At 38.8% G+C, this 26977-nt stretch overlaps 1 protein-coding gene across 12 annotated transcripts in view; it reads right to left on the bottom strand.

Annotated features, from left to right (window-relative positions):
- Positions 1-26977, bottom strand: part of UNC79 (unc-79 subunit of NALCN channel complex) — a 119279-nt gene that overhangs the window by 14672 nt on the left and 77630 nt on the right. For all 12 annotated transcript variants that reach the window (XR_012764537.1, XM_075426263.1, XM_075426265.1 and 9 more), the window contains 11 exons: positions 25080-25182; positions 23152-23292; positions 19085-19123; positions 18022-18134; positions 17850-17935; positions 16736-16909; positions 14882-14950; positions 14168-14278; positions 7939-8043; positions 3140-3217; positions 503-592 (listed from right to left, as the gene is read on the bottom strand). Coding sequence is in view for 11 of the 12 variants with exons in the window: in XM_075426263.1 (XP_075282378.1) it covers positions 503-592; positions 3140-3217; positions 7939-8043; positions 14168-14278; positions 14882-14950; positions 16736-16909; positions 17850-17935; positions 18022-18134; positions 19085-19123; positions 23152-23292; positions 25080-25182 (1109 nt within the window). In the remaining variant the exon portion in view is untranslated. The remainder of the gene's footprint in view (positions 1-502; positions 593-3139; positions 3218-7938; positions 8044-14167; positions 14279-14881; positions 14951-16735; positions 16910-17849; positions 17936-18021; positions 18135-19084; positions 19124-23151; positions 23293-25079; positions 25183-26977) is intronic.

Below are 26977 nucleotides of genomic sequence, written 5' to 3'. Positions count from 1 at the left end.
GGTCAGTTACTGCAGTTTAACAACCTCTGAGCTTCCAATTAACTTAAGTGTCTATCTGTGTATATAAGCGACACAGGATTCCTCCAGAAGAGTGTAATTACTTGTGCAGGCAAGGAGTTTTATGTTTCCATGGCTTATATTAAACACAGCTACTTCTCACAGTGATTTTGGTATGACATTAGCTATTCTCAACATTTCAGAAAAACTTTTTATTAGCTTATCACAAACAGTTCAGAAGAATCAAGCTTGTGTTTTTAATGTGTGCTCACCATACTTGAATCAGCCTCCATTTCAACACTGCATAAGCTACTTTTTATTGATCCCCCAGAAGTGCCTAACCTGTAACAGTACTAACATTTTTTAAAAAAGAAGGGAAAAAAAAACAACCTGTCAGTCATCCTCAAAGACTTCCAATCGTTTTTCCTAGACAGGTTCATTACATAAAACATATTTTTGTTAAAAAAGTACATACGCTTTAGATCAACGTATGCCCAGAACCAACCTTTAATTTGGTTAAGGTATGCATATCTGCAATGAAATCCAGCACCTCCCCAACATATTGCCTCATGCATTCCATTGCTGCTGTTCCACACTAGAACATAAAAGAAATAAGTTTAAGTATGAGGTTTTGAATATGTTCATGTTTTTGTCTTTGTTTCTTGTTCACCAGAACACAATTCGTCTGTCTCAAATTCTTTATTTTACTTTTCAGTTAGATTAATTGGGAATAGGTATTCTTTGATGTTTTTCTCCTGACTGTAATATGCCCTTTTATCTGGCAATACTATGAAAAAATAGCCCAGTCACTGTAGCTTCTTCATACATCACACAATACTATTATCTGTGACAGCAACAAAAGATTAACTGATGAAATTTTCAGGAATATCCTTGTCACATCATCATCAAATTTATAGTGGTCCAGAATCAGAATCTTAAAAAGTCAACAAGAGTTTAACCACTCCTTTCTCCAAGCGGCTGAGCATTTCTGCAAGTGGAACCAATCAGGTACAATCCCAGAAAACAAAATTCAGTCTCAGACACAGATGCCCTTATGTTCACATTACTCATGATGGAAAAACAGTTTAAATGACTGGCCTGAAGTATTTTATGTGTAAACATCAATAAAGTGAACATCACTGCAATCTAAATTTTACTCTATTTTAAATTTTTTTTTTAAACTAACAAATGTTTTTTGGATATTCCTGAAGCAAAATAATTCAAAATAAAGCATTCCACTGGCACTTAGCCTAGTTACAATTTTCAAAAGGGGAGGCAAGGACTATAACAGATAAATGAAATCCTTTATGAACTGCTCCAGTTTGACCACAAAGGTATAAGCATTGAGAAGCGACCTGTGCCAGAGTAAGAATGACCTAAAAACCAGAAGGACTCGGCGTGGTGCTTGTATTCCCACAGTACAAGCTTTCATGATCCCTTCCCTAGAACACAGTGAGAAATGTGAATCTGGCCTTTGGCTGGGACAAGACAAGCCCAAGGTGCGCAAAGCAGTCTACGAAACAAAGCTGTCCGATTAAATAAAAGTTTCAAATGGACAAGAGAACCCCACAGAGATGCTTTCAGAAGGTGATGCGACTGACGAACTAGGTATCATACAAACTTCTGTTTACACGTTAATAGTCTGAGGTGAAGATAATGCTAGCCTAATTCAAGGGGAACTACGAATGTCTCATTCTTAGGGGCCAAGTAAGAGCAAACCTTAACTTTTGAGGCTAAACATTGAAATTATCCAATTAGGTATCTTTTTGAAGTCACTGAAAACCACTGTATCCAAAGTCATAGGCTCAGAACAAAACACTGCAGTAAAGTTTACAGGGGAAAACTACTCTTGTTTGACCCCTATTTAATTACCTACACACTGAGGCACAGAAGTTGATTACCCTATCTGAGTATACAAATGAACCAGATTTAGTTTTGATCACAAAATTATTAAGCCATAATTGAGTTTGTGGGTGAAATCTGACAAACTGCTAGCATTCTATTTTTAAGCAACTGACCTGGGCGCTTCTCATTTTGTATGTTAATATCAATCTAGAGAGTGTTGAACCATACCACCTTCTGGCTTTTTAAATGTTATGCCTGTCAGTTCCCTTGACAGAATAACAAACAGTAAAACAAGGTCACTGGCAGCCCTGTCAGCATATCCTCCATCCAGTTTATGTGGACTACGGATTCCACATGGGTTCTAAAATACGGAATAAAATTACAAAAGGCACTGCACTCAGACCTCTGAAAACAATGCTCAGTTGCAAAAGACTTCTCTCTAACCATCTATTCTGTTTCACTGAAGCAGCAGGCAGCCTGGTTCTCTATGATTTCTTCTGAAATGATCGCTTTCCTATCATACCTTGTAACACCAGTGTCAGTCTATTTATTTAAAGCAAGTATAATTAAAATACTCTATTGTGAAGAAAGGTGTTATTAAAGATTTGCACAAAAAAAAAAAAAATCACACACTTCAGAAGATACATAGGAAAGAACCTATTCTGACCCCATAAAGCAGACAGAGACACGCATCTAGGTAAACGAGTTCTCCTCAGCTTGTAAAGCAGACCTGGGCTAACCCCCATCCATCTGTCTGGGTACTCAGTCACGTGTCATGGAACAAGTCAAGACCTCCAAGTGTGCTACTTCCCCACATGTGCCATCAGGTGCACATTCAGCACATAGACAATTACGAGTACTGATAATTTAGCTACACTCATCAGCAGGATGTAGATGAATGCCTTATACATTACCAGAAAAATACCATTAATTCCCTTCTTTAACCAGATAATCATTTGTGAGAATGGAAGCAATGGCTTGTAGCTTTCTTCCCTCCAACCATTTTCTGAGGCATTCAGCTGGTCTGCTCCCCTCATGTTGACTTCTTGATAGCAAACTCCTAAAGTCATTTACATGACTAAAGATTATCAGTGAAATTAAGGGAAGCAACATCAAATACAGAACTTTTCCAACATTAATAAAAAGGAAGAAGCATCTCAGTCTCTGCCTGCAGTACACCGTGCCAACCAGAAAAGAAACAAAAAGGAAAGAACATTAAAATGAAGCAAAATGACCTGAATATGATACATTTTCTTAAAAACAAAAACTAAGGGATGGAGTTGGACTCAGTACTTACTCCAGGCATAGAAGCAATCATCTGTTTATGCAAGATTGTTGATTCAGCTAGTTTTGTTCCAACATCTGCACAAACAAACTAAGAAGAAATTAAAGACAAGTTATTTTTTAATTATTTTTGGAGGAATCTGAACAAACTAATAAGTTATTCATGACTTTATTAAAATCCATGCAGATCTCTTGCTTTTATTCATGGTAATTTTCCTTTAGAGCTCTCTTTCTTTATATACAACCTAGTTAACTCAGCATTATAAATGAGCTAATTTTAATGAAAAAAAAAATCTTAATTTAATGGGTTTAATTAACACACATATGCTGTGCAGGAGCAATTTGAAGAACATTTTATAATAAATCAGACTTTCATTATGAGCAAAAATATGTATTTTCTCTGTTTCTTGCATATATCAAAAGTTCCTCTCTCATTAGAAGAAGTCTAAGCCTTAGTTTTCTTTCTTGAAAATGACTGCTATGGTACCTTCACAAACGGAGATAGATATTGAGTACAATTGTCTGATGCATGTGTGTTAGCAGTACTCTCAATGACTGACCGGTCTTCTTGAAGATATTTCCAAACATCCTTTACAGATCTAGAATCTACTCTTACACCAGTTTTACCTTTCAATAGCAGATTTAATCTGAACTCAGATTTCCTACCAAGACTTGGAAACCACTCAATTTATGTTTTGACAAAGAGTCTGTTCTTCGGGATAAATACCAGAAAAACATACCTGAGTTTAGATAAATAATCTAACTAGGTATCCTCAGACACAGGCCTGGCTCTAGTTGACTCGTCTTCTGGTTAGAATTTATTTTACACCAGAATAAGCCAAATGGAAATAAACCAAGAATCTAACTCACATTTCAGGAGAGATGGCCTCATGCTCTTCTACACCACAGCTCTAATAATTACATGGGAAGCAAAAGAAAGCCTTAAGGTTATGTATCAATCCAGAAAAGACAGCTGAGTCTTAGTTCAAACAGCAACCATGACTCTCTAATGGTCTGTCTTCTTTTAGAAAAGAAGTAATGGACTTAGGTAAACAGATGACAAATTTTCTCCTGACGCACCCTATCTCAGAAAGAGTAATGCTGACGCTGGGTCTGCTGGACAACAGGTATGTTGTCTTCCTGTGTGAAGGACTTCTCAGTCAACCATTTTGTGTGTAGATTAGGGTTCTACTGTACTACGTCAGCTGCAAAAAGGGATCACATTTCCCTGAAGAATCTGGCTGAGTATATTTAGCATCCAACAGTGACTTCAGTGCACTTCTACAGATATTGTACAGCACTCACCATATAAGTCAACAAAAAACCCTTGCCAAAGACAAAAGTCATTTATTTCAGACAGCATTTTCTTTTAAGAACAATAATAAAAAGCAGCAGCCAAAGCAACCTCTACTGACCTCGTGTAAGCTTACTACACTTCTGCACAGAGGAGTCTGGGTTAAATAACAGATATTAAGTTATATGGGAAAAACAGCTGACAAACTTCATTCCATTAATTAGGCCTTCTTTAGCTTATCTTTCTCATCATCAGACTGCCATTTCCAAGGATTCTTCCTAAAGTTGTAGTGCAGTCAAAAGAGGATGGGGAAACCAAAGTCAAAATGAAAAACTTCCTATGTTTCCAGTTCAATTCACTGTCATTTATGTTGCCTCCCTCCACAAATATTATAATATATTAAGATGTCTCTGGCAAGAGATTTAATGCCAGCCATGTGTAAAGAAAAAACCAAAGAAAAATACTGCCACAGTGCAAAAAGATGAGAAATGGGCAAATAATTGCCATGCCTTTTACCAGTATTGTCTGCTGACATACAGTTGCAGAATAATGTCTAAATGGGAATGTCTGCTGACTGTACTGAATTATCTATATTATACCTCCATTTATAATCAGTTTTTAAAATACATAGTCTTATAAACCTATTCTATGTAACTTTAAATCCTTCCATTCAGCAATTAGTAGACCAGATCTTCACAGAAACAAACTGGAACCACTAGATACACACTAATTTACATTAGCTGAAGGTCCAGCCCAAAATAGAAGTCACCTAAACAAAACAGACCAGATACTGAACCCTAGAGCCTGACTGAACAAACAAATCCTAATGAGACACTACTATAATTTGAAGTCAGTGGAAATCCTGAAGATGTGTGCTGGTGAAATGCGAGCAGCAGAAAAGTACAGGGAAACAAAATGCTGGGTGAAGAAGCAGTTCCTATGGAAACCCATGGAACAGCAGCACATACATGACGGCTTTCATTTGCTAGAACAAATCAAGGAGAAAGACCTTCTCTACCCTTTATCATCCAGAACACCTATGCAATGATTGGGGTGATCTGGTGAAAGTTCTCATTCTTCATAAAGTGGGATAAAGTTAATTCTCATCTTAGCACTGATGTCACCAGTGACACTGATGGCACCAGGTAATCTGGATGAACGTGCGTGTCAAATATACATTCCTATGAATTCCTTTGTTAGCCCATGATTGATCTGCAATAAAAGTAAAGTCCTCCTAGCTCCTTATCTTGAACTTTTTGACTGAATCTCTGCATTCTTTGTGCACTGTCTCTACCAAATTTTGTACACAGGCTAACATGTTCATGGGGACATGACTGTCTTGGAAATTAAAACCATTCCCATTTGGTGCTGTGTTAACCCTGCGACAGGTTTATGGATTCAAAACCATACAATCTGAATTAATATTGTAGTGGCTTTGTGTGCTAAAGAGGTGAACCAATCCTTTTGTTCTATTAATGACACCAAAGAAAATGAAAATAATCAGATACATATGCGTTTTTACTAGTAGCTTTCTTAAATTACAACAGTGCTTAAGATGGGCTTAATGGTTACTATGGTATTTAAATTCAAGAGGCTGTTGAATGATTCAGACCACATACTACCGACGGCTGCCAATTTGCACAGTCAATGGGAGAAGCAGTTATCACGCCTCCAGTAGGCATCTATGGCAGATGGTCTGAATACAACCCCTATTCTTTACCATTGACTGCATAAAAACAGAAGCTGGCTGCTTTGGGTAGCAGGAAATATGAATCACTTCATCAGCCTCTGAAAGAGAGACATCATAAAAGACATTTATATCCACATTAGGTGCTGTCGTGTAAGGTATGAATACATCCCAAAGTGAATACAGCATATGGGAACAGTGCGAGGAGGAAAACCCAGTCAATTATCATTTTATCTTTATGAGATAAAGATAATGTAAGAGAGTTTTGCTTCCTGTGTCTTTCATGCAACTGACTCAGTGTGAAGGAAGAGTGTTTACCAGCTAAATCCCACTGCCAAAACAGACATGGCGTGTTTGGATTCTCAGGGGAGGAACCGAGGATTGACTAGACTGTGGGACTGTCACCCTATCGGGTGGCTATAGGACTGAGCTATACAACCAAGCAATGCAGAAAAACGGCTTTATTCTGTAACACCAGAAAAGTCAGTTCAAGTCAGCAAACACCAGTGCACAGGGTGTCCAGCTGCATCACTGCACCCATAAGCCAGAAAGAGACTGGTGGTTAAGTTCTCTGATGGCCTTGGTTGGGACCAAAAAAAATTAAGTCTGGGCTTTAAAAACAAACAAACAAAAAAAAGGTGGCAAATTTCTGGCTTTTAAATTAAAATAGATTAAAAAAATAACCCTTTACCATCAAAAGAAAAAAAAACAAGTTTTATTGCTCCCCACCTCAACTTCTCCTAACATTGATGTCTTAATAATTGTTTTCAGAGTTATTCTAACTGCAGTACGATTTCACTTGTCAGTATTATTTCTCTGTCAACTGGCAACCACTTATTTACTATGAGTAATGTATCAGCACTTAAAAGAAAATGAGCCCATAGTAAGCTACATGAAGCTTTGACTCCAGAATGGGAGGGGACAGAGTGAATGGAGCTGTGATGCTTGGAGGATTATGAACGATCTAGACAACGAACATCTTACTTGAACCTTATGGAGTGGTGTTATGCTTGGCCCCTATCACTTAAAATTACTAAATGCATGTAATGATTAGCTCACTCTAACCAATCAGAGCTTGCTAACTGTGATTAAAATTGATAGACTTTGGTAAATTGTTTTTGCGGCACAGGCTTGTGGTGCCAAACAGTGCCACACTTTGCATTGTGGAGGCAGAAAGTTTTTTCACAAGTTTGTATCTTTCTTCCTCGGATTTTCCTATGAAAAAGCTAGCTTAATTCCTGCCTCAGAAATCCACAGAATGAAAGAAACAGAATTTTTTTCTGTCTGTTCTTTGCTGGAAAATTCCATGTTAACAGAGAACGGACTTCAGGGACTGGAGACAGCTTACTGCCTGCCTGAATAGACAGAAATTGAGCTCTGGCCCACTATCAGGTAGCACCCATTCCCACATAAACTGCTCACTGGGTTTGGGGCTATGATATGAAGATAAGGCAGCAGCTGAGGCAGCTGCCCTGTTAGCACATGGTATGAAGCTCAATGGACTCAATCCTTCTGGGTCCCTTCCAACTCAAGATATATTCTATGATCCTCAACACATCAGTAATGATGCACAAGTCATTATCGTCTTGGGAAATGTGGATTCACAGTTTAGTTTCTTAAATTTTAGTGTGGGAGTCTAAATGTATGCACCTGTGGTTACAAATGTAACTGGATTTTGACTAAAAAAATTTCTTGCTTCCCCTGATATTGCTGGTACTTTCTGTCCAATGTTGGACTTGCCTTTTTGCTTTGGTTTGTTTTTTTCCCCTCCCCTCCCTGAATTTGGGCCGAGACAGAATCAGTATAAGAATTACATGAGAATCTCCTATACCTGCACCAACAGCAGCAGATTCATGTCTGGTAAGGGTGACTTTAACTTGAGTGCTTGCAGTAACTCCAATATGACACTGCGCGTCAAGTAGAATTTGTCCCTTTCCTACAACAGAAAAACACAAAATTATGAATGTCCTGAAATTCACTTACATCCACCAGTAAACCATAAAGATTTTTTTTTATCTAATTTTGAGAATAAAAAAGTTACAAAACTGTACTGGTTGCTCCTGTCATACAAAAGGCAGACATCAATGAGGGTGATTCTCCTTTGACGTTGTATCAGGTACTGTATCTAAGACTTTAATATTTCACACATGAAATACAGACAGATTTTATAAACCAGTTATAAAGCCCAGGCATGCAGCACAGCTTTCACTAAATAGTTCCATATACAGGGAAAAGGGAAACCAGTAAGGATTGACACAGGAGAACAAAACTGGCAATTATATTCAGCATTATTCTTTCATTAAACCTGTCAGAAATGGTCTACATTTTACCATACTTTTTTTCTGTTGTCATTACCCTTAAAATAACGGTGCCTGCACTAAGGCAGCTTGGACATCTATTTTTATTCATTAGACTAGCAGTACTTTTCCACTTACACAATAAAAACCATCTTGACTACGAATACTACAACAGAAACGTTTTAAAACATAGGGGAAAATCAGCCAATGGAGATTAGAAAACAGAAGCCTAAGACTAGAGTTGTAGACCTGAGACAGCAAGGAGGTACAAGAGAAGATCAGCCTGTTATACACCTTACTTTGACATTCTCCGACTTTAGAAGGTACGATAAAAATGTGGAACAAATCTATAACCTGCTACTGACCACTGCAACTCAAAAATTTTGTTCAGCAGGAAGACTTACACTGAGCTCTCTTCAAATGACTATCACAGATGAAATAATGCCTAATAATAATGTCTCCATATCCAAAGCATGCTCAAGATTTAAAAGCTAGTATCTTCCATCTGGTAAATTTCGTGCACTTGCCTGCTCATTTAAGTTAAATGTGTGAAACTTTTTACTCAGTCAGAGCCTCAGTTCCTCTGTGACATCTGTAAAATGGCATAGTAATGTTCACATCTTCCTTTGAGAAGTCTTGTGAGGTTTAGTTAGTAAGGATGAGTTTAAAGGCCATCTCCAGCTGCACACAATAGCAAGCACAGCTATAAGGGAAGGAGTTAGAGGAGATGAATAGCTGGAAGTGAGAGTGAGCTTTGGTTGCAGCAGACCATGAAGCCAGTCACCAGCATTCCTCCTCACAAAGCTGATGTCACCACACTGCATCTGCTTAGCATACTGCCAGATGAGGCTTACAGCGACAGTGTATGCCTCCCACAGCACCCTCATACCTTTTACTGAAAACAGATTTTAAATATCAGTCCGATTTGGGAGAAGGTGCCAAAACAGAATGGTGTGTCTTTCACGGACGTTATGATGCCAGTCTGTGAATCCAAAGACCTTACTGCAAGCTCCTAGTTTGATCTTCAGTTACATGGGGTGTGCAGTCAGATAACACATTCAGCCAATGGAATGGGCCCCTAACAGCAGTGGTCCTTGTCTGATTATACTGTTGCAGTCTAGGCAGCTAAACTTACAGGAAGCTAGCACTCCAAAATAAAAAAGAAAAAAGATAATTCCCTTATGGGAGCAGCAAACACTGGATCAGTTCAGCTGTATTATGAAACCATTACTTGAGGGGACAAGTACTCAAAAGGCACACATCCCACCTGCATGAGTGGTGCTTTGGTAAGAATCATATATCCACGAGAGGTCAGACCAGAACAAATGTCCTCAGTAATTATTTCCAACAAGGCAGATTTATTCTTCCTTCAGCAGATGCTGAAGGAAGAATAAAAACAGGGCAAGCATGTATAATTCCCACTACTACTCTCCTAGCCACCAAGTGTTTTCAGTTCAGGGAACTTCGTTTCTGTATAATTCATACCTCTCAGTAAATTTCTCTTCCACATTTGTGACCACTGACCTCTTGAACCCATGTCAACTTTTAGCACTCACAGTATCTGGCAAGGAGTCACACACTGTTGAAGAACCGCTTCCCTTTACTTGCTTTGACATTTGTTCCTACAAACTTAGTATGTTCTTGTTCTTGTACTGGAAAGGCATGAAATTGCCCAAACCCGTCTGGATCATTTGTGACTTGACAGACCTCTCTCACATCCCCATCAGTTGTTGCTTTTTCAGATTGAAGAGCCCTAACTTAGTTGCTCTGTGTGTGGAACTCATACCACTGTTTGATTGTTCTTGTTACTGCTATCTGAACTTTCTACAGTTCTACTACATCCTCACCGGGAATGGGGAACCAGAATGGTGCTCAACACTCAACATGCAAATAGACCCTGATTACTTGCTAGAATGTCTATCCACCAGCAAGAGTGACTCTTCCCACTGTCATATGCCTTCACAATCTTAAAACACATACATCATGCAGTGCCATGCCCAGACTTGACAATTAAATCCCCCAAAACACTGCGCAGAAGTTCCTGTCAGTAACTCAGTACAGTAGCCTGCACATCCTAGAAAAGAAGTGAGGTAAAATTCTTTCAAAAGCATTCAGGTTTTACAGGCCAACACCTACACTACACAGGATATAACTGGGCCATAATAAATTGCTTTATCAGAACACTGAGGGAAGCACTGGCTTCATGAATCCCAGCTTTCCTTGGATCTAAGGATAATACAACAGTGAGCTATCTCTTTCTCAAAGAGGTCTCCTATTTCCCAGTCCAAACTCTTGATGTTTGTTAAGCACATGCAGTGCTCAGAGAGATCAAGCAAAATCAAGCAAAACGGTTTTTGACATCTGACCCCTTGCTTCCTGCACTGTAAATCAGGAGCGATGACACCAAAGTCAACAGCCCAGAGTACCCTTCCTATCGAAGTCTACTTATTAATTCTGCTAGTGATAAATATGTGTAAACATAGTTTATACATACTTTAAGAACTTTATATTCTGCCACAGCGCGGTAAAGGGGTATTAGTTCCATGAGAATAATGCCCAGAGGGGTCACATGTGTAAATCTGGTACCAAAGAGTCAAGCATACCGCACCTTTAGCCTTTGTTCAGCCAAATTAACCCTCTTGGCTGTCTATGCATCCCTATTAAAAAATGCCTTGCAACCTTCAAACCGTGACTTGCCAGAGGTCTGTGTAGAACATGAAGCTATTGAAGTTCATTTCTAGCAGTACCTCAGGGCCCAAACTTAACTATAAGAATAGTAAATTGGTTCTTGAATGGAGTGGTATGCTATACTCCAAATAAGCCAGTATAAAGCAAAATTCTTTTTTTTATCTCTGTTGCTACTACAGTAATTACAAATACTGAGGACTGGCCACTTCAATATTCTTTACAAAAATTCAATAGCAAAATCAAGTCTTGTCCATTTCAGTGGCGTACAGCATTTTCTTAATGATGGTCAACAGAATGCTAGCAAATGACTAAGTTTAGGTTCAAGCTTCTGCAGCTGTAAAAGATAAGAAAGCGAAAAAAAGTGCTCATTTAGGACCTTAAGAGACTTGGAAGGAAAACTAAAGATAAGAAGATTACAATCCACAGAAGAGATGCTACTCTCAACTGAGAGTTGCAAAGGCACTGAAAAAAAAACTAATTGCTGACCTGGAACGAAAACTCAGACAAGGAAGTATCAGATTGATGGGAGTCTTCAGGCTCCAAGACAAGAGAAACTGAGATATTCCTGCCACTTGGTATTAGGAAAATGTTGGAGACAAAAAAAGATTTGGAGCGGTTGTACAGCACTGACCTCTACAAAGTGCATGTCACAGCAGCTTGGTCTTTGAAAGTCACCACTGCACAGCTTATCTGAAAGTTGTGCAGTGGTGTTTTGTTCCAGCCAGCACATTCACAATTGCAAAACAAGTAATTAAATCTGAATAGTTTCAATAGTCCCAAATTATATTCCTTCCAGAATTCACTTCTACTTTCTGTTCGATCACAAACACCACTCTTACTTGCCTACTGTGTTTTCCACTGTAGAGAAACACAGACATCACTACTGATTTGTTTTTTTCTAACAGCAGTTACTAATTTGATATTTCTAATGCATACCATGGCAAGCTTTCAGAAATAACAAAGATAATGTAGTGTGGAGTTCCACTAAATTAAGCATTTTGTGGCTATAAATTGCAGAAAACCATTCACTAATGATTCCATTTCTAGGTCACCAGGTTGCATTAAACTAAATCAAGAAGGAGATTTTACCAAGCACTATAATATAAGCTTCATGCATGCAATGAAGTACTCAGTATATTAATAGAACATTGAAGCAGGAAACATGCAAGAAAAACATGAGGTTTTGTAGTACCATGGTTTTAATAATATTTTCTTGAAATAACTGAAACTGTGGAGCACAAGGGGAGTGAAACATTTCCTGTATTCCTCAATTTGCTTTAGCAGGCACACGTGAAGTAGTCTTATCAGACCACAAATGTAAGAGGCATGTCTCTGCTTCAGTTTTAAATGGGGCTTTTTGTTTCAGTGAAAAAAGCCCCACTGTTGGATATTCAATTAACATTTTTCTCACTTTGCCTTGCCCAAAGCTTTAACTATAGATCTAACTCAAGCTACTTCCAAAAGCTGGACAGTCTCTTCTGTATTGAGGTTTTTCCTTTCATAAACTCATCTCTTTCAAATGAGACAGAGGTAGTATTTGCTTGCTATAAACGTATTGATAGTTTCTCTTTAATGCTTCAAACCATTACATCTGGTAAAAGTTTCTGGTGTCGTTTTTCTGTGGGAGTGTCATTGCTTTTATCATTTCTTCTTCACTGTTTGTCCAGTGATATTTTAAGTCTTTTCAGGACTTAAACACATGTTCAAGTTGTGTATTATCAATACAGAAAATCATGTAGCTACTTATGCAAGCACATTTCCTGAGGATTAGTTACTGTTTTGACAAATGTATCGAAGATGGAAAACTGTACACTTAGTGGCTGAAGCAACATTTTTGCTCAGTACTTTAACAATCTAGATAATGGAGTGTATTGGGCCTTAGTAAAAGATTTGATGGGTTTTTGCGGATTTTGTTGTTGTTCAGCTTCTCACCAATAGCTACAAAAATGAACTTGAGTAATCACTAAGTGTTATTTGTACACCATAGATTTCCCCCAGGAATCTTAAAAAACTTTTTAAAGGTGCACACATACTGTTCCCTTTTATACACAGCTTACAGCCATGCATGCCAAAGTGAGATACCTAATACAGAATGGAACAGGATCTAAGCTGGGAAGCTCCTAAGCTGGAGTCTTCCACTTTAATTAGCTATCTACGGGCTTAGGGCTACGAGGATGGTGAGGGGACTGGAGCATCTCTCCTATGAGGAGAGGCTGAGGGAACTGGGGTTATTCAGCCTGAAGAAGAGAAGGCTGAGAGGGGACCTTATAAATGCTTACAAATATCTGAAGGGTGGGTGTCAGGAGGATGGGGCCAAACTCTTTTCAGTGGTGCCCAGTGACAGGACAAGGGGCAATGGGCACAAACTGAAGCAGAGGAAGTTCCATCCGAACATAAGGAAGAACTTCTTCACTCTGAGGGTGACGGAGCCCTGGAACAGGCTGCCCAGGGAGGTTGTGGAGTCTCCTTCTCTGGAGATATTCAAGACCTTCCTGGACAAGGTCCTGTGCAGCCTGCTGTAGGTGACCCTGCTTCGGCAGGGGGGTTGGACTAGATGACCCACAGAGGTCCCTTCCAACCCCTACTATTCTGTGATTCTGTGATTCCGTGATCTGTTGCCTCCCCTCACAGCTGTGCTCTCAAGAGGCACTTCCAGGAATATTTAGCCGCTTACCTTAAGTGGTAAAAACTTAAACTTGTGCACTAGGAAAGACACGACCGTACAAACATTTTAAGTCATGCATGAATACGAGATATCATCTCTACAAGAGAAAAAAATTTCTCATTAAATTTTTGTGAGAATCATAAGTCATGAAATCACACCAGAACACTCTTCTGAGCAGTGATTTCAGCAGGTTTCTTTTATCTATGTCTATACTTGGAATTTGAAGCTCAGTATTACTAAAAGGCAGTCAATCATGATCACTATTTGTTTAGCCAAACTACGTTTAAACTGTTGACATGTCCAAAACTTGACACTGATTTCATCTTTAGTTACAAACATACTACTTGAGGGAAGCAGGAATTTGTCTTATTTTCAGGTGTCCCTAAAGGACGATGTAGTCTCATTGTTACCTTAGTAAAGGCTCGGTAGCACAAACCACACAGTTCCACTAGGTAGGCCAGAGTGAAGACACCATTCTGAATTACAAAGCTTAGTAATTTTGAAAAAGGCTCCAGAAGACTCTGCAATGACATGATTTACAGAAATCAATAATTGGTTGCTCAATAAACCAAAAAGCATTCTAACTCTGAAACGCCTGAATGGAACAGCATTAGTTTTTAGCTCAGAGGCTATCTTGCTAGGATTTACGTTGTTTTGGTCAAATGGCTATTCTATCTAGCATTTGCCTTCACGGTTGTATGAGAAATTAGAAGTCAAAAATTAGAGAATAGTTTCATCTCTGACACAGTGCTTATGAGACATAAGAGAGTCTGTAGTGTTTATGCAGGAAAATCTCACTGGTCTCAGTGGAACTGTACTGCAAAACTTCTAAGGAAGTTAATTTTCTTCTTTTATTAAAAAAAAAAAAAAAAAAAGAGGAAGGAAAAAAGAGAACATTGAATCTTTAAGAAGATATACATTCACACCCACACAGGAATGTAATCCCACCCACACTTTACTGTAACCTAGATTCCAAAGCTCTTGTCATTCTCCAAAGAGTATCAGACTGCACAATTTTATGCTTATATATAATACTTTCTGAGCTATGGGATAAGAACAAATTCATAGAATAGCACAGGCTGGCTAAATCTGAGGCAACAGAGTTTTGTCTTCTTGGAACTTACCCTGGTGGCACTAGTGGTAGGTATCTTCAACAAGCAAATCATGATTCTCAAACTAGAATCTAAAGAACACTGTAAACGTATTTGAAGGCAGGAAAGAAAAAAAAAACAAACACCCAGAGTTAGTACCCTTATGTGCACATGTCTTGCTTTTAGTAGTAGCAACTATGAATAAGTTATAGGTGATGTCTGAAAAATTATCCCTGATGATTGATCTTTACTTTCTTTGCCTAACCTGGCTTATTCCTGAACACACAATCATACCCCCTTCAGTGGTAACATACCACAGCTTGGGCCTTTCACTAGAGGGCTAGTTTAGAAAAGTTAACTTTACCACTTTTATGACAAAAATTTCCTAGAAATATATTTCCACTGTAATAAAAATGGATTAAAAAAAAAAAAAAAGAGAGGGTTAGCAGGAGGTATGCACCATCTACCTCATGTTTTATTTCTGTGGTTGCCCTGGGCTACGACTTTTTCCCCCACACTCCAAGACAGGGCTGCAACTCACACCTCATAACACCAGAATGTGCCCTAGTAATAGCTGCTTCAGATGCCCCTCTAAAGTTGTTCTTAATGGTGTAATTGATTTTTATTTTGCATAAATTACACAGGTAGCAGCAGTGAACAGGACTTTTCAGAGGCTATCCATTGTCTTGCCTCATACCTGCTGCAAACATCTAGAACAGTAAAGAGTCACTTCTGGCCCTTAAGGAAAAAAAAGGAGATGGAAAGTTCAGGAGCAAGCAACTGTTTTACTTGTATCACTAATGATACCTCCCATGAATAAAAGAGAATTCAGAGTAAACACTCCACCTAAATGTTCTATGAATGGCAGATATGCACTTGGAACTATTAAGATCCAATTCCTTTCCTTTTATTTATTTCAGTTACACAAGACACAACAGACTGGGGTGGCTAGTATGCAAAGGGAGTAAGTGAAACAGGCAATAACCATTAAGTGCTACAGGATAGCATCTCGATTCACCAAAACCTGAAGAGGTTTGAAGATCTGACTATTGCATAATAGTGCCAAGGAATTTAATACCTTTCATGTAATTTGGTGGTGACACCCAATTTAAGGCAGTGTTGTAAGACACAGTTAGATTTTGGATTCCTCAGCCCATACTGAGCAACGCTGCTTTGCACAGAAGAAATTACCACTGGGCTCATTTATGCTAAAGGAAATAAAGTCAGAATAAGGGCAGCAGAATCCTGTGTCTAATGGAAAGACTCAGAAAAGTTTTTACTGTGTTTACTGAAAAGATCTTCTGGTGTGTACATTTTCAGACGTAAGATCCCTCTGTATGTCCTCTGAGCACTCAGAAATCAGAGCTCAAAGCTTCTAGACTCAGTTTCTGCAACTATATTCTGATTACAGCCAGATCTACAACGCAGTCAGCCAAACAGGCTAGGCTCAATTCCCAGTAGTCTCAGTTCTCTCTGCCTGTCTGACCATTGTGTACTTTTAGTAAATTAATTAGGTGGTGCTACTCTTCTGGAGAGTTTTATTTTGTTTTCACAGTTAAAACCAGATGGATTTTTATTGCCAAAATACTGATTCTCTCACATACAGTAATCTAATTTGACAAACACAGGGCAGGGAAAGTGCAGAGGAAAAAAGCCAACAAAGAGGTGAAGAGTACTCTTGTCAGAATAGTTACTGTTACCCACCGAAAATATAATTAAAGGGATGGATCAGACATACAATAAATCCAGTCCTCTGGAAACATTAGTTGAATCACTAGAAAATATTCACAACAACTCGCTCTGATGGCCCACCCACAGCTTTCCCACTGTTTCAGTGCAGCCTGACCAATGGCAGTATAGCTTGTTTCAGATGTCTGTACATCATACCTTCAGTGGCAAAACACAAGGGAGTTTAGTAAGGAAAGTCTGAAACTGATTACTAATTGTGGTCCAGAGGTTGCTGGGCGAATCCATCGGCAAGGCCTCCATAAAGGTAGCGATATTTTCCAAACAGCGTAGCATTGCACCCCCTGCTGGTAAATTCTTCTTGTTGTTTAGACCCTGGGAAACAAAACGAGAACTGTAAACAAACATACATATGCAGAAACGGTCACTTAAACAGTATTTGGAAATGCTGAGGTTAATTTGTTAAGACCAAATACTACTTACCTCTTCTATAACACAAATGACAATGTTGTGCAGGGAATTTGAACTGTGTATGTGACAGTTAAGTCTAGTTCAGTTCCTAAAGTACTGACCAAAAGATTTTGAGTCAAAATGTTTTAAGCAGGGTCCTAACTCATAACCCGCTGAGACTGGCGTAGCAGTAAAAAAAAAGCAGAACTTGTAAAGTATTCACTAGTGGATTGCCCACGTTTTCCTTTGGACAGTTTTAAGCAAGATATGTTCATCAATGTTCAGCAGACCATGTATGCTTCCCTAGCTTGTGTACTAGGGTCAGGCCCAGAGAGACATAAGCAGTTTTCAAGTGACGTCAAAGTTTTTGTAGGAAGAAACTGTCCTGTTCTTGGAAGAGCAAGATACATGCAAGTGACAAGTGCTAGTGGAAGGATAAAAGTTACAGCAGAAACAAGCCAAGCACAGAGAAGGCAGTCAGTGAAAGGCAGGCAATAAATCTTTGGACTACTTAGAGAAACTGCCAGCAGACACAGGGAAGAGGGAGAACTCAGATGTGATGAGCAGAAATGTTCCTGAAAACCAGAAACAGTGCTGGTGGAAGGGATGGCCCATGCTACCGACATGTAGGACAGCTCCAGGAGCTGGTCTGAGAAAAAGAAAATAAAAAAGCTAGCAGTGAGAGCAAAACCCAGAAGGAAAATGGTGAGGACAGCCTAATCTTGCTTTCAGAGAGGAAAAACAAAAATTCACATTGCTTTTGGTGATGCAAGCTTGAACTCTTAACGAATGAGGAGAAATGATCCAATATGCCTGATAATGCGAATCAAACTAGTACCATTAACAGAGCTGATTGCCAACATACCTCTAACAGCTGGCTCAGAGCAGCGACGGAACTCAGCTCACTGAAGTCCATAAGAGATGTGGCCAAGGTCCGTAAAAAACTTCCATCTGAAATTCAGATTATATTTTTACACTGACTGTCAATACAGAGGTAACCAAAAGGGTCAGAAACGCACTCAGGTACTGTACATCACCTTTAATATTGCTCTGGAAGAGCTGGGGGAAGATGCCATTGGGAGCCAGCTGATGGAACACACAACGGAGGAACTGCTTAGCCACACCTGCAGCATTTCCAGGGATCATCATGCTGAAGTGAAGGGAAGGAAAAGGAGGAATAAAGAAATTGCATTGCAGATGAAACACTTCTCAAAGATGAATACATGGAGGAAATAAAGACGATCCTATTCTTTCTAATAATGGAAGTGTTCAGTTATGAGTGAGACAGTCAAAAGCAGAACTGTCCTGATCCCCCTGATTTTATGACTTCAGCTCGACTGTGTAGAGCTGAAAAGGTTACGTACACTTACCTAAAGTATTTAAGTCTCACTAAATAGTTGCACTTTTCCTCATTCTCCACATACTTTTATTAGTGAGTCACGAGAGTTTGAAATATAATCCTGCTCTCACCCTGTGCATTTCAGTGATACAGAATGAGGTTCTTGGCTTTGCCATAAAACACATGAACAACAGGTAAACACACACAGTATAATATTAATTTGCCTCTTGCACTTTCCTTCAAGAGACTGTGTACTTCCTAATCACTCAAAATGAACGGTTTCATTCAAAAAGCTAAAGTATTATCTATTTACTCATAAACTGCACATTTTAACATTTTTTACAGCTTCTCAAAATGAATTTATCCTATTCAGCATCTGATTTATATAATGAGACATCACTACCAGGGGTTCTCCATAGCCAAGGATGACTCACTTGATTGAATGGATGGAGTTAGTTTATCAAGACAAATACTGAACACAGAATAAGCTAGAAAAAGCTGCACTGAAACTGTGGAAACCAGAAGGCATCTTCAAATTACATCTGAGTTTTTTCAAGTTCAATACATATGAATATTGGTTCCTGTTCATCTTCAGAACACGTGAGATACTTAAAACAAGTGGGAAAGGAGAGGTTCTTCCTCTTACTCCTAAACCTTAAACAACTTTTCAAAAAGTTAAATTTAGTTGATCTCAGGGCCAGGGAAGATGATGCTTTAGATTAATTATTTCATTTTGGCCAAGGTATCCTTTGCTACCATACCTTTCTGCTTGATTAGAAATACTGGTACTTGATGCCAACCTGGAATAAAAATTAAAAAAATAAGTGAAGCTCTACACTTTTTTTGTGTTTTGTTTTTAAGTAAGCCAATAAAGTACTTTTTTTAAATAATAAAAAAGAATTTTAGAGAACATTTAAAATATCACCAGAAATGTCTTCGAAGAGCACAAATTCAGTCAAATCATGCTTGCACAACATATGAACTGTATTCAGTCTTGCAGTCTCACAAATGCTTAACAGCTTTAACGACAATTCTACTTGCCTGCCTGTATTAGCATGAAGATAATGAAGTAAATCTATTGCCTTACTTGCACATCATGCATAATTACTAACCTAGAGGGATTTGGAGAGGAAAAAAAAGTTTGCCAGAAGCTGCCTACTGACTGAATTGTTTCTGATTAACACAGCAACATAGACTAAGCCAAAATTCTCTACTTGGCAGCTTGAAGCGAGGCTTCTAGTTCCAGATTTTGGCATCTAAATAACTGGCCTAATTTCAGAAACACTAAGTACCTATGAGCCCTTACAAAGTCACGTGAGAAATACTGCATTCTCAAAAATCAGGTCATTTATTTTAGTACCTAAACATAGATATTGAAGCCAAATGTGGGTATTCGGTGATGAAAATACTGAACACTCTCTCAAAGCAAAATCATGCACTTCAATATTCAGGACATGTAAACGAACAGAATCAGTGCTTATATCATCAAAGCAACACATATTTAATATGAAAAGCCACTAAAAAACAATTACAAAGCTGTACACTAGAAGCATCTCTTACATACAAAATACCATGCAATTTTTGCTTTCATCTGCTGTGCAGCAGTATTTCAGCTGGTATAAGTTGATATGACTAAGCGGAAAGTCATATCTAATGACTTTCTACGCTAATTTACATCTGCTGATGATCTGGCCTTCAATGTTTCTCTTTGATTCACAATCCTTTTAGGCAGGACTTAGCTGTTGCTCAGTCCTCTGCCAGACTCTGTTCTGAAGACAGTCTGCTCTCTAGTCACCACTGCAAAAATCCAAAACGGACCCTAAGGCAGCTCAGATGAATACACCAGTGTAAACCAAAATGGATAGTGATTCTCATTAATGATGAATGACAAGCTGGGAACACAGCATACTTTCAACAGTATAATCATCTCAGGCTGGATGGTGCAGGAGATTGAAGATTATATTTTCTTCAGTTGCCCCAGCATGAAATCAGAAAAGCTCATGAGAGACCCTGACTCCACTGTTAAGAGGAGTCCACACTAAAATACAACATATTAATTCTGCTGCGCAAAGCTAATTCTGGGTGAAAACGGGTCTGAAGCCACCTGCAAGCAATAAAGACCTTCATTCCAGAACAACTGTAGCATCTGCTTACTTTAAAGCACATGAAGATTTCTGCATAATGCAATAGGACTAATCACATGCCCAACTACACTTATTTTCAAAAATCTACTAAAGCATAGACATACAACAGCACAAAATATTTCCTCTAAAAGAAATCAAAGTCCTATGCAAAGTTTTTTTCTCCTTTTGAATGCAATCACACAAGTGTGGTCTTTATGATAAACAAAACGTTTGGCTTCTAACTTTGGAAAAACTTCACGAGGCTCGAACTACACTAAACACTTGGGAACATCTGAAACTTTTTGAACTTTACAGCTTGAATGTGTTTATCATTACTACTCCAAATAGTTTGTTGCACAATGGCCATGAACCCCCACCATCACCTCCACTTTGCAGATCACAAAACAAAACAGTAAATGGACAGGAGACAGTAAATGGATGTGTTCGAATTTGTACATGTTAAGAACAGAAGTTAAGCTTTTCAAAGCTCTGTCACTAACTCAAGAGCCTAAATACCCTTTTCAAACAGAGCTTTGATGCTTACAAACCTAAATCTCACTGGAAATCAGTGAAATAAGATTGAACAAGTCAAAAATTTTGATTCAGGAACTAGAGCATAAAGTTCAGTGCATACCAGAGTCTTACAAGCATGTCAGTCTCTAACTGTCAGTAACTTGAACCCAGAACTTTTTTTCTTCTGACAATCTCAATAGATGCCTATTTGTATCCACGGGTACCCAAATAGCTTTTGAAAAATCTTTGTGTGTATTGTTTAGTTATTCTGAAAGACCCTGGATTTCCTAACTCCTTGTTTCTTCTTCTAAGCATGAAAGTAGTAGCTCTTTTTTTAACAATAAAAATGCAAGAAATCTAACGCATTCTCACCTCTGCTGTCAGATGGGTATTTGGAGGTAACGATACAGTACTTCTTGATGAAAGACAGTGACTTAACATTATACACAAGGCACCTGAATGCCTCTCTGCTTGTATTTGCTACTTATTTCGTATGTATTCAGAATAATGTTTTTGTGGGGAGCCTCTTACTAGACTTCGAATTTGTCAGAAATGACAGCCAGCGGGAACAACACAGGACATTTACCAGGAATACCCCATGTTGCATGCCATCTGCTGCTCTAAAACAATCAGCTGTCTCACTCCAAAGATGCAGCATGTTTTCCTCAAAACTCAGAAAAAGGTAGCCCACTCGGCCCTTATCCCTTGACAGTTTATCTTCCACATGATTCACCCTCTGTGGCTGTAGTACTGCTGTATTTACAATAATCACACAGAATGGATAGCATCTGTCTAGATTAGAAACCTTGCCTCCATCAGAGTTCATTAGCAGTGACAGCAGGGAATTGTAGCCTTGCAATTAATGGAAGTGGAGGACTTGAATAGCTGCTGTGTTTAAATGGAACTAGGAGGTAGTGGGGAGGCATGGCTGTGAAGAGCCATGACCCTGCAGAAGTCACAGTCAAGCAACTTTAACTTCAATCACTGAAAAGAACATGGAAAAGAAGAGCTGCACATAATTTCTGCACTTCTAATGCTGCTCAGAAGTTTATACTGAAACTCCCCCAATGCAACCCTTCCACCTCTTAGGCAGGAAGCTGTGGAAGCGGCCAAGGCAGCAACAAATAACACAGTAGCAATGGTGCACTTCAGCTCTCCCATGCACACTGGGTAGAAGTCACAAATGAAAAATAATAGACGCCGGAAGTTTAAGACCTTATCAGAGACAATCTCAAGCAGCAGCTGGTTTAGGAAGCCCTCATAAGGAGATTCAACTCTTTACTTGGTCTTAACTAGTATATAAACTATGGTTGAAAAGACTGAAAAGTATACATAACCTTCAGGTATGCTAATGAATGATCATACCTAAGAGTCAACAGTCCTCCAGGAGCAACAATATTCAGAAAACCTGACCACATTTGTACATAACTTCTGAAGCAGGAACTACGTAAAAGTAAAAAAATCTGAAAAAGCAGTAAAAAGGGGTAGCCAAGAGAATTCAGCCTTTACACAAAGCACACAAGTTGTTTTAGAACATTACATTCGAAGCACAGGGCCAAGGTATCCCACTTGTTACGAAAGACTTCAAGACAGCAGAAGAAAGGAAAGGTGAGGGAGGTTATCAGAAAAAAAGAAGGCTTCTTTGAAAAAGCTGAAGTCACTTCTCAAATGGAAGCAGAAAAGAGCATAAATTCTGACAAATGCAATGTAAAAACCACAATAAGAAAGGCCAAAAAATGGTTCAAGGAGCAACTAGCAGAAGGAATAAAAACTAACAGTAAATTGTTCTTCAAATAAAATGGGATCAAGAAGCACACCAGAGAGTGTACTGCATCAATTACTGTTCAGGTAATAAACAGGGCACTCAACGAAGATAAGAGTACTGCAGAAGAACTGAATTAATTCTTTACATCACTGCTTGCAGTGGCACATGCCGTGGAGATTCCGGAGGTGGAACCTCCCTTTGGAGGGTAAAAGGGGAAGACATCAAAGGAGCTGCCCAAAATTTAAGTGAAAGTGGAAGAAGTTACAGAAGAAATTGGTAAAATGATCAATAACAAAGAAGCAGACAGAACCAGAAGTTATTCACTCAAGAGTTCTAAAATATGTAACTTCATGTAGTGAAGTATATGTAAATCCAGATCCAGGCACAAAAGTCTTTCAATCATATGAGAGTAAAGTCCTGAATTTACCTTCCTACAGACTGCATGATGTCCAACAGCAGAGGAGCAGCCAAGTCCGGACTAAGGTGAATGAAGGTTGAGAGCACAACTATGGCAAGGCCCAGTGTTTCTTCATCATATTCTTCAAGAATAGCCCCACAGTCATGGCATCTGCACAGAACAGTTTTAAAAACTGACATTAACAAATTTAAAACAAAGTATTACTATATATACATATGTGTATAATTTTGTCTTTTTAATGTACTATTATTTAGTACATCCTATTCAAAACTTCTTTAGAAAGATAATGTCATTCTGATCTTTCTGTAATTAATAACAGTCCCTGGCTTTCCAACATTCATAAAGCTTCTCACTAGCTTCACTGACTGTTTCTTTGCTGACAAATGAAAGAGGGCCACAGGTCAGGCCTTGTTTTGGGTCCTTCATTGCTAATTGTTAGCCAGTTCCCTCACTCTGTATTGGACTGCTTCAGTTTGTACTATCCAAGAGAAATCTGCAGCAGTGAAGACCAGCCCTCAGCCATGTGAACACCAGCCAGTTCGTGTGACTTGGGCTCACGCAAGGGCTCAAGTCCCTGGCACTCTTCTATTTAGCAGCACAGACACAAACAATGACACTCTCAGATGATCTTAAAGAGATGGAACAATTTCGCATTGTCGTTGCTGTCAGTCACAAATTATGAATAACAAATTATACAATTAGGAAATAATGATCCGACTGGTTCCCACAGCAGTTACAGCTATTAAGAGAGAAATGAAAGGACCTCTCAGGGGCACAGAACATTAGATTTCACAGAAGTCTCCTTTCCCAGGGCATAACTGCTGCTGAGTCACTTTTCCTTCCTGAAATGCTCAAAGACAACTGACGAAGTTCTGAAAGGACTCCATAATGTCTAATTATAAAGGGGATGTCAGATTTAGGGAGAGATGAGGCAGGCTTTCATAACCTACAAAAAAGGCAAACCAATGTGGGAAACTGGCTCACCTCAGCCCAGCAGGAAGGCTTGCTTAATTTGATCGATCAGTTCCTAATGACCCCAGATTGTGATATTTTAACTTAATGGAATTGTACAGGCAATTTTCTTGCCCTTGTTACTGAACAGGAAGAAAACATGCCAACAAAGTCATGAAAGTCAAGCTCAGTTGGTCTATATGTTAATACATGGTGCTAGAGTTTTGGTGAAATGGCCAAAGGAGGTGCCAAAGATAAGCCTAACTTATGGGAAGCTTCACTTTGTCACACAGCAAAGTCCACTTCCAGTCACAGCCTGCACAACGGCCCTGCCTTTCTCCAGTGATCATCCTGGCATGTCCATGTACTGGAGTGAGCACAGGAGCACGCCAGTGAGAACTTACGGTTACTCTTCCCAGCTGTTGGTCAAATCTATGCATGGCTCCCTGATGACTGCTCTACTTCTCCATTAAATGAGTACACTTACGTTTAACGCTTCCTTTAGAGGCATTTTAACCAAGCAATGAAGGTTTGCAAAAGCTTTTGGGATCAGTGAATAACAGCATTAAAAATGCTATGTTGGTAACTGCTGATGTGTAATCACGTGTAATCTATTTCAACAGAAACCCAAAGGAATTTTTAAAAAGAGCTTTCTTTCTTATCCAAGGCAAAAGTGATTTCTAATGGATCACAAAGAACCCTTGATTTCAAATAGGATGCAAAGTGCTTCCCCTGCCCTCTGTTCACACACAATAGCCCGAGTCATCGTTTTGCCTGTTCAAACTCACACAGGGTCCTACTGAATTAAAAGCACATCTTGCTCAGTGTTTAGAAAATTGTTACCTTGGGGTAAAAAAATTAATTTAAAAACTTAGCATAGAGATAAATGACAGAATGGACTTATATTTCCATAAAGTATATCTCTACTTTACTTGACCTATGTGAAGTTCAACTAGTTCTTTGAAAGGAACAGAAAAAAAACTTACTTGTCAGTCATTACAGTGGGCTGGTCATCAGCAAATTCTTCTGGTGCAGGTACAAACATACTGACTATACTGGGTGCTGACAGCAAGCTGGATTTTGTGGCACCTGAAGGCAATTAGGAGGTAAAAAAAATAAAAAAGGAAAGAAATATCACTAAACATAAATCTAAACTACTTTAACAGCAAACTTGTAAAGAATAGCCATAATCATCTTACTGTGCATAGAAATAATAAATAAAGTGTGTCTACAAAAGGATACATAGCACACTCCTTGCTTCTGCCAGATTGTTCCAATTACCTAGAACTACCAATTAAAAAAAAAAGAAAAACTTTAAAAAATCCTTGGAAAAATATAACAAAGAACAAGAATTCCAGGAAGGTGGATGTAATTGTATCTACTCATTTTTTAGGGAGAGGGGCTTATTCTACAGTTGCTATGAGACCCAACACCAGAAGATTTGCAGTCCTCCCGCATGCTTCTGGAGAATTGCCTTCTCATAGTTCCGGGTGACATGAAGAAGGAAATAAATTCCTGTGTCTCAACACCAGGTCATCAATCTATTTAAACCATCTCTAACAGAGGGATAGGACAGATATCAGGGAAAGGACAGCTACAACAAATAATTCACACGTTGGGAAACACTGAGAATATTGGAGGGCTGATGATTAGAAAGGCTTTCCACTGAAAGTCTTCACAAGTATCTTATCTATTCTCTAAAGCTGAGTTGTTCAGCCTTTTGGTTGCCACATGTAGCTGACACGATAGAGACAGCATCACTCCTGCTTCCATACAGTTCAGCTCCAATAATGACTCCAGGGAGCTCAGCTGGTAAACACCATCGTTCTGTCTATAAGCTATCCCCAAGGGCATCTCATTCTAAAGACCAATCTATGAAAAGCTCATTTTGTGAATCAATTTTTAGAGGAGTACCAATGTTCTTTTGATGCCAACTCAACCACAGATTAAGTAATCCATTAGCAACTTTCTTGCTGGTTGTTTCAATCTGCAGATTCAGATTTAACATTAACATCAGCCTATTCTGATAATATTTAACTATGGAAACAGGAGGAAGCTTCTCCACCTACTAGGTTCAGCTGGAGTTTCTGATGAGATAATCCTCATTACTGCAGGAAAAGCAAATTTAATACTAGCTCTCAAACAAAATATTCTAAGCAGCTCCCACAATTTCTGAACTCAAAATATGTGCAAAATATGTGGAGTGATGAGGGCTTGTTTCAAAAGAATAAGACGGGTTTTAAACAATCATATTACTAAGTATGGAAGGAAATATTTCTTTTACATACAGAGTTCAGTACTTCATAATTGTCCCTTGAGATTTTGTTATATGACCAGACATTCCAGGAAGTCCAGAACACTCTCTAGTAATGTACGACACCACCCAGAATGCAAGGAATAGGAGCAGATTTTTACATATTACTAGCCATTTTTTTTCCACACTCCTCACAAATGAGTAACGATCCCTCTACCATGACTTTGGAATTTTCACTGTCATGTTCTCTAGATCTAAGTCCCACTACAGCACACAAATGATAAAATCTGTCATAATGCAGGTTACAACATCGGAATAAGACTTAACCACTTAGAACAAACAAACATGTCCTCTCTCCTGCACTGAACAGTAGGAAAAAAACATGATTTAGGCAAAGAAGATTGGTCACTAACCCATTGTAAGGCTGTAAGCAAGTCTGAATGTATTTCAGTTGAGGGAGGAGAGTTCATAAAGAAATGGGATTCAACCACACTCTGCATACAGTGTCTTTTACTTCCAGGTTGACAGCCAAAACAAGTACTAGCAGAAAGCCAGTACTTCTTATCAGCTGTCTCTGTCTTGAATTAAATGTCTTGTCTCATCATTTTTTAGTAACCTACATTCTGCAGG

Source organism: Opisthocomus hoazin, chromosome 7, assembly GCF_030867145.1.
Source record: "Opisthocomus hoazin isolate bOpiHoa1 chromosome 7, bOpiHoa1.hap1, whole genome shotgun sequence".
Classification (NCBI taxonomy): domain Eukaryota; kingdom Metazoa; phylum Chordata; class Aves; order Opisthocomiformes; family Opisthocomidae; genus Opisthocomus; species Opisthocomus hoazin.
The sequence above is the reverse complement of the archived record's forward strand: the minus strand, read 5'-3'. Positions and strand labels throughout refer to the sequence as shown.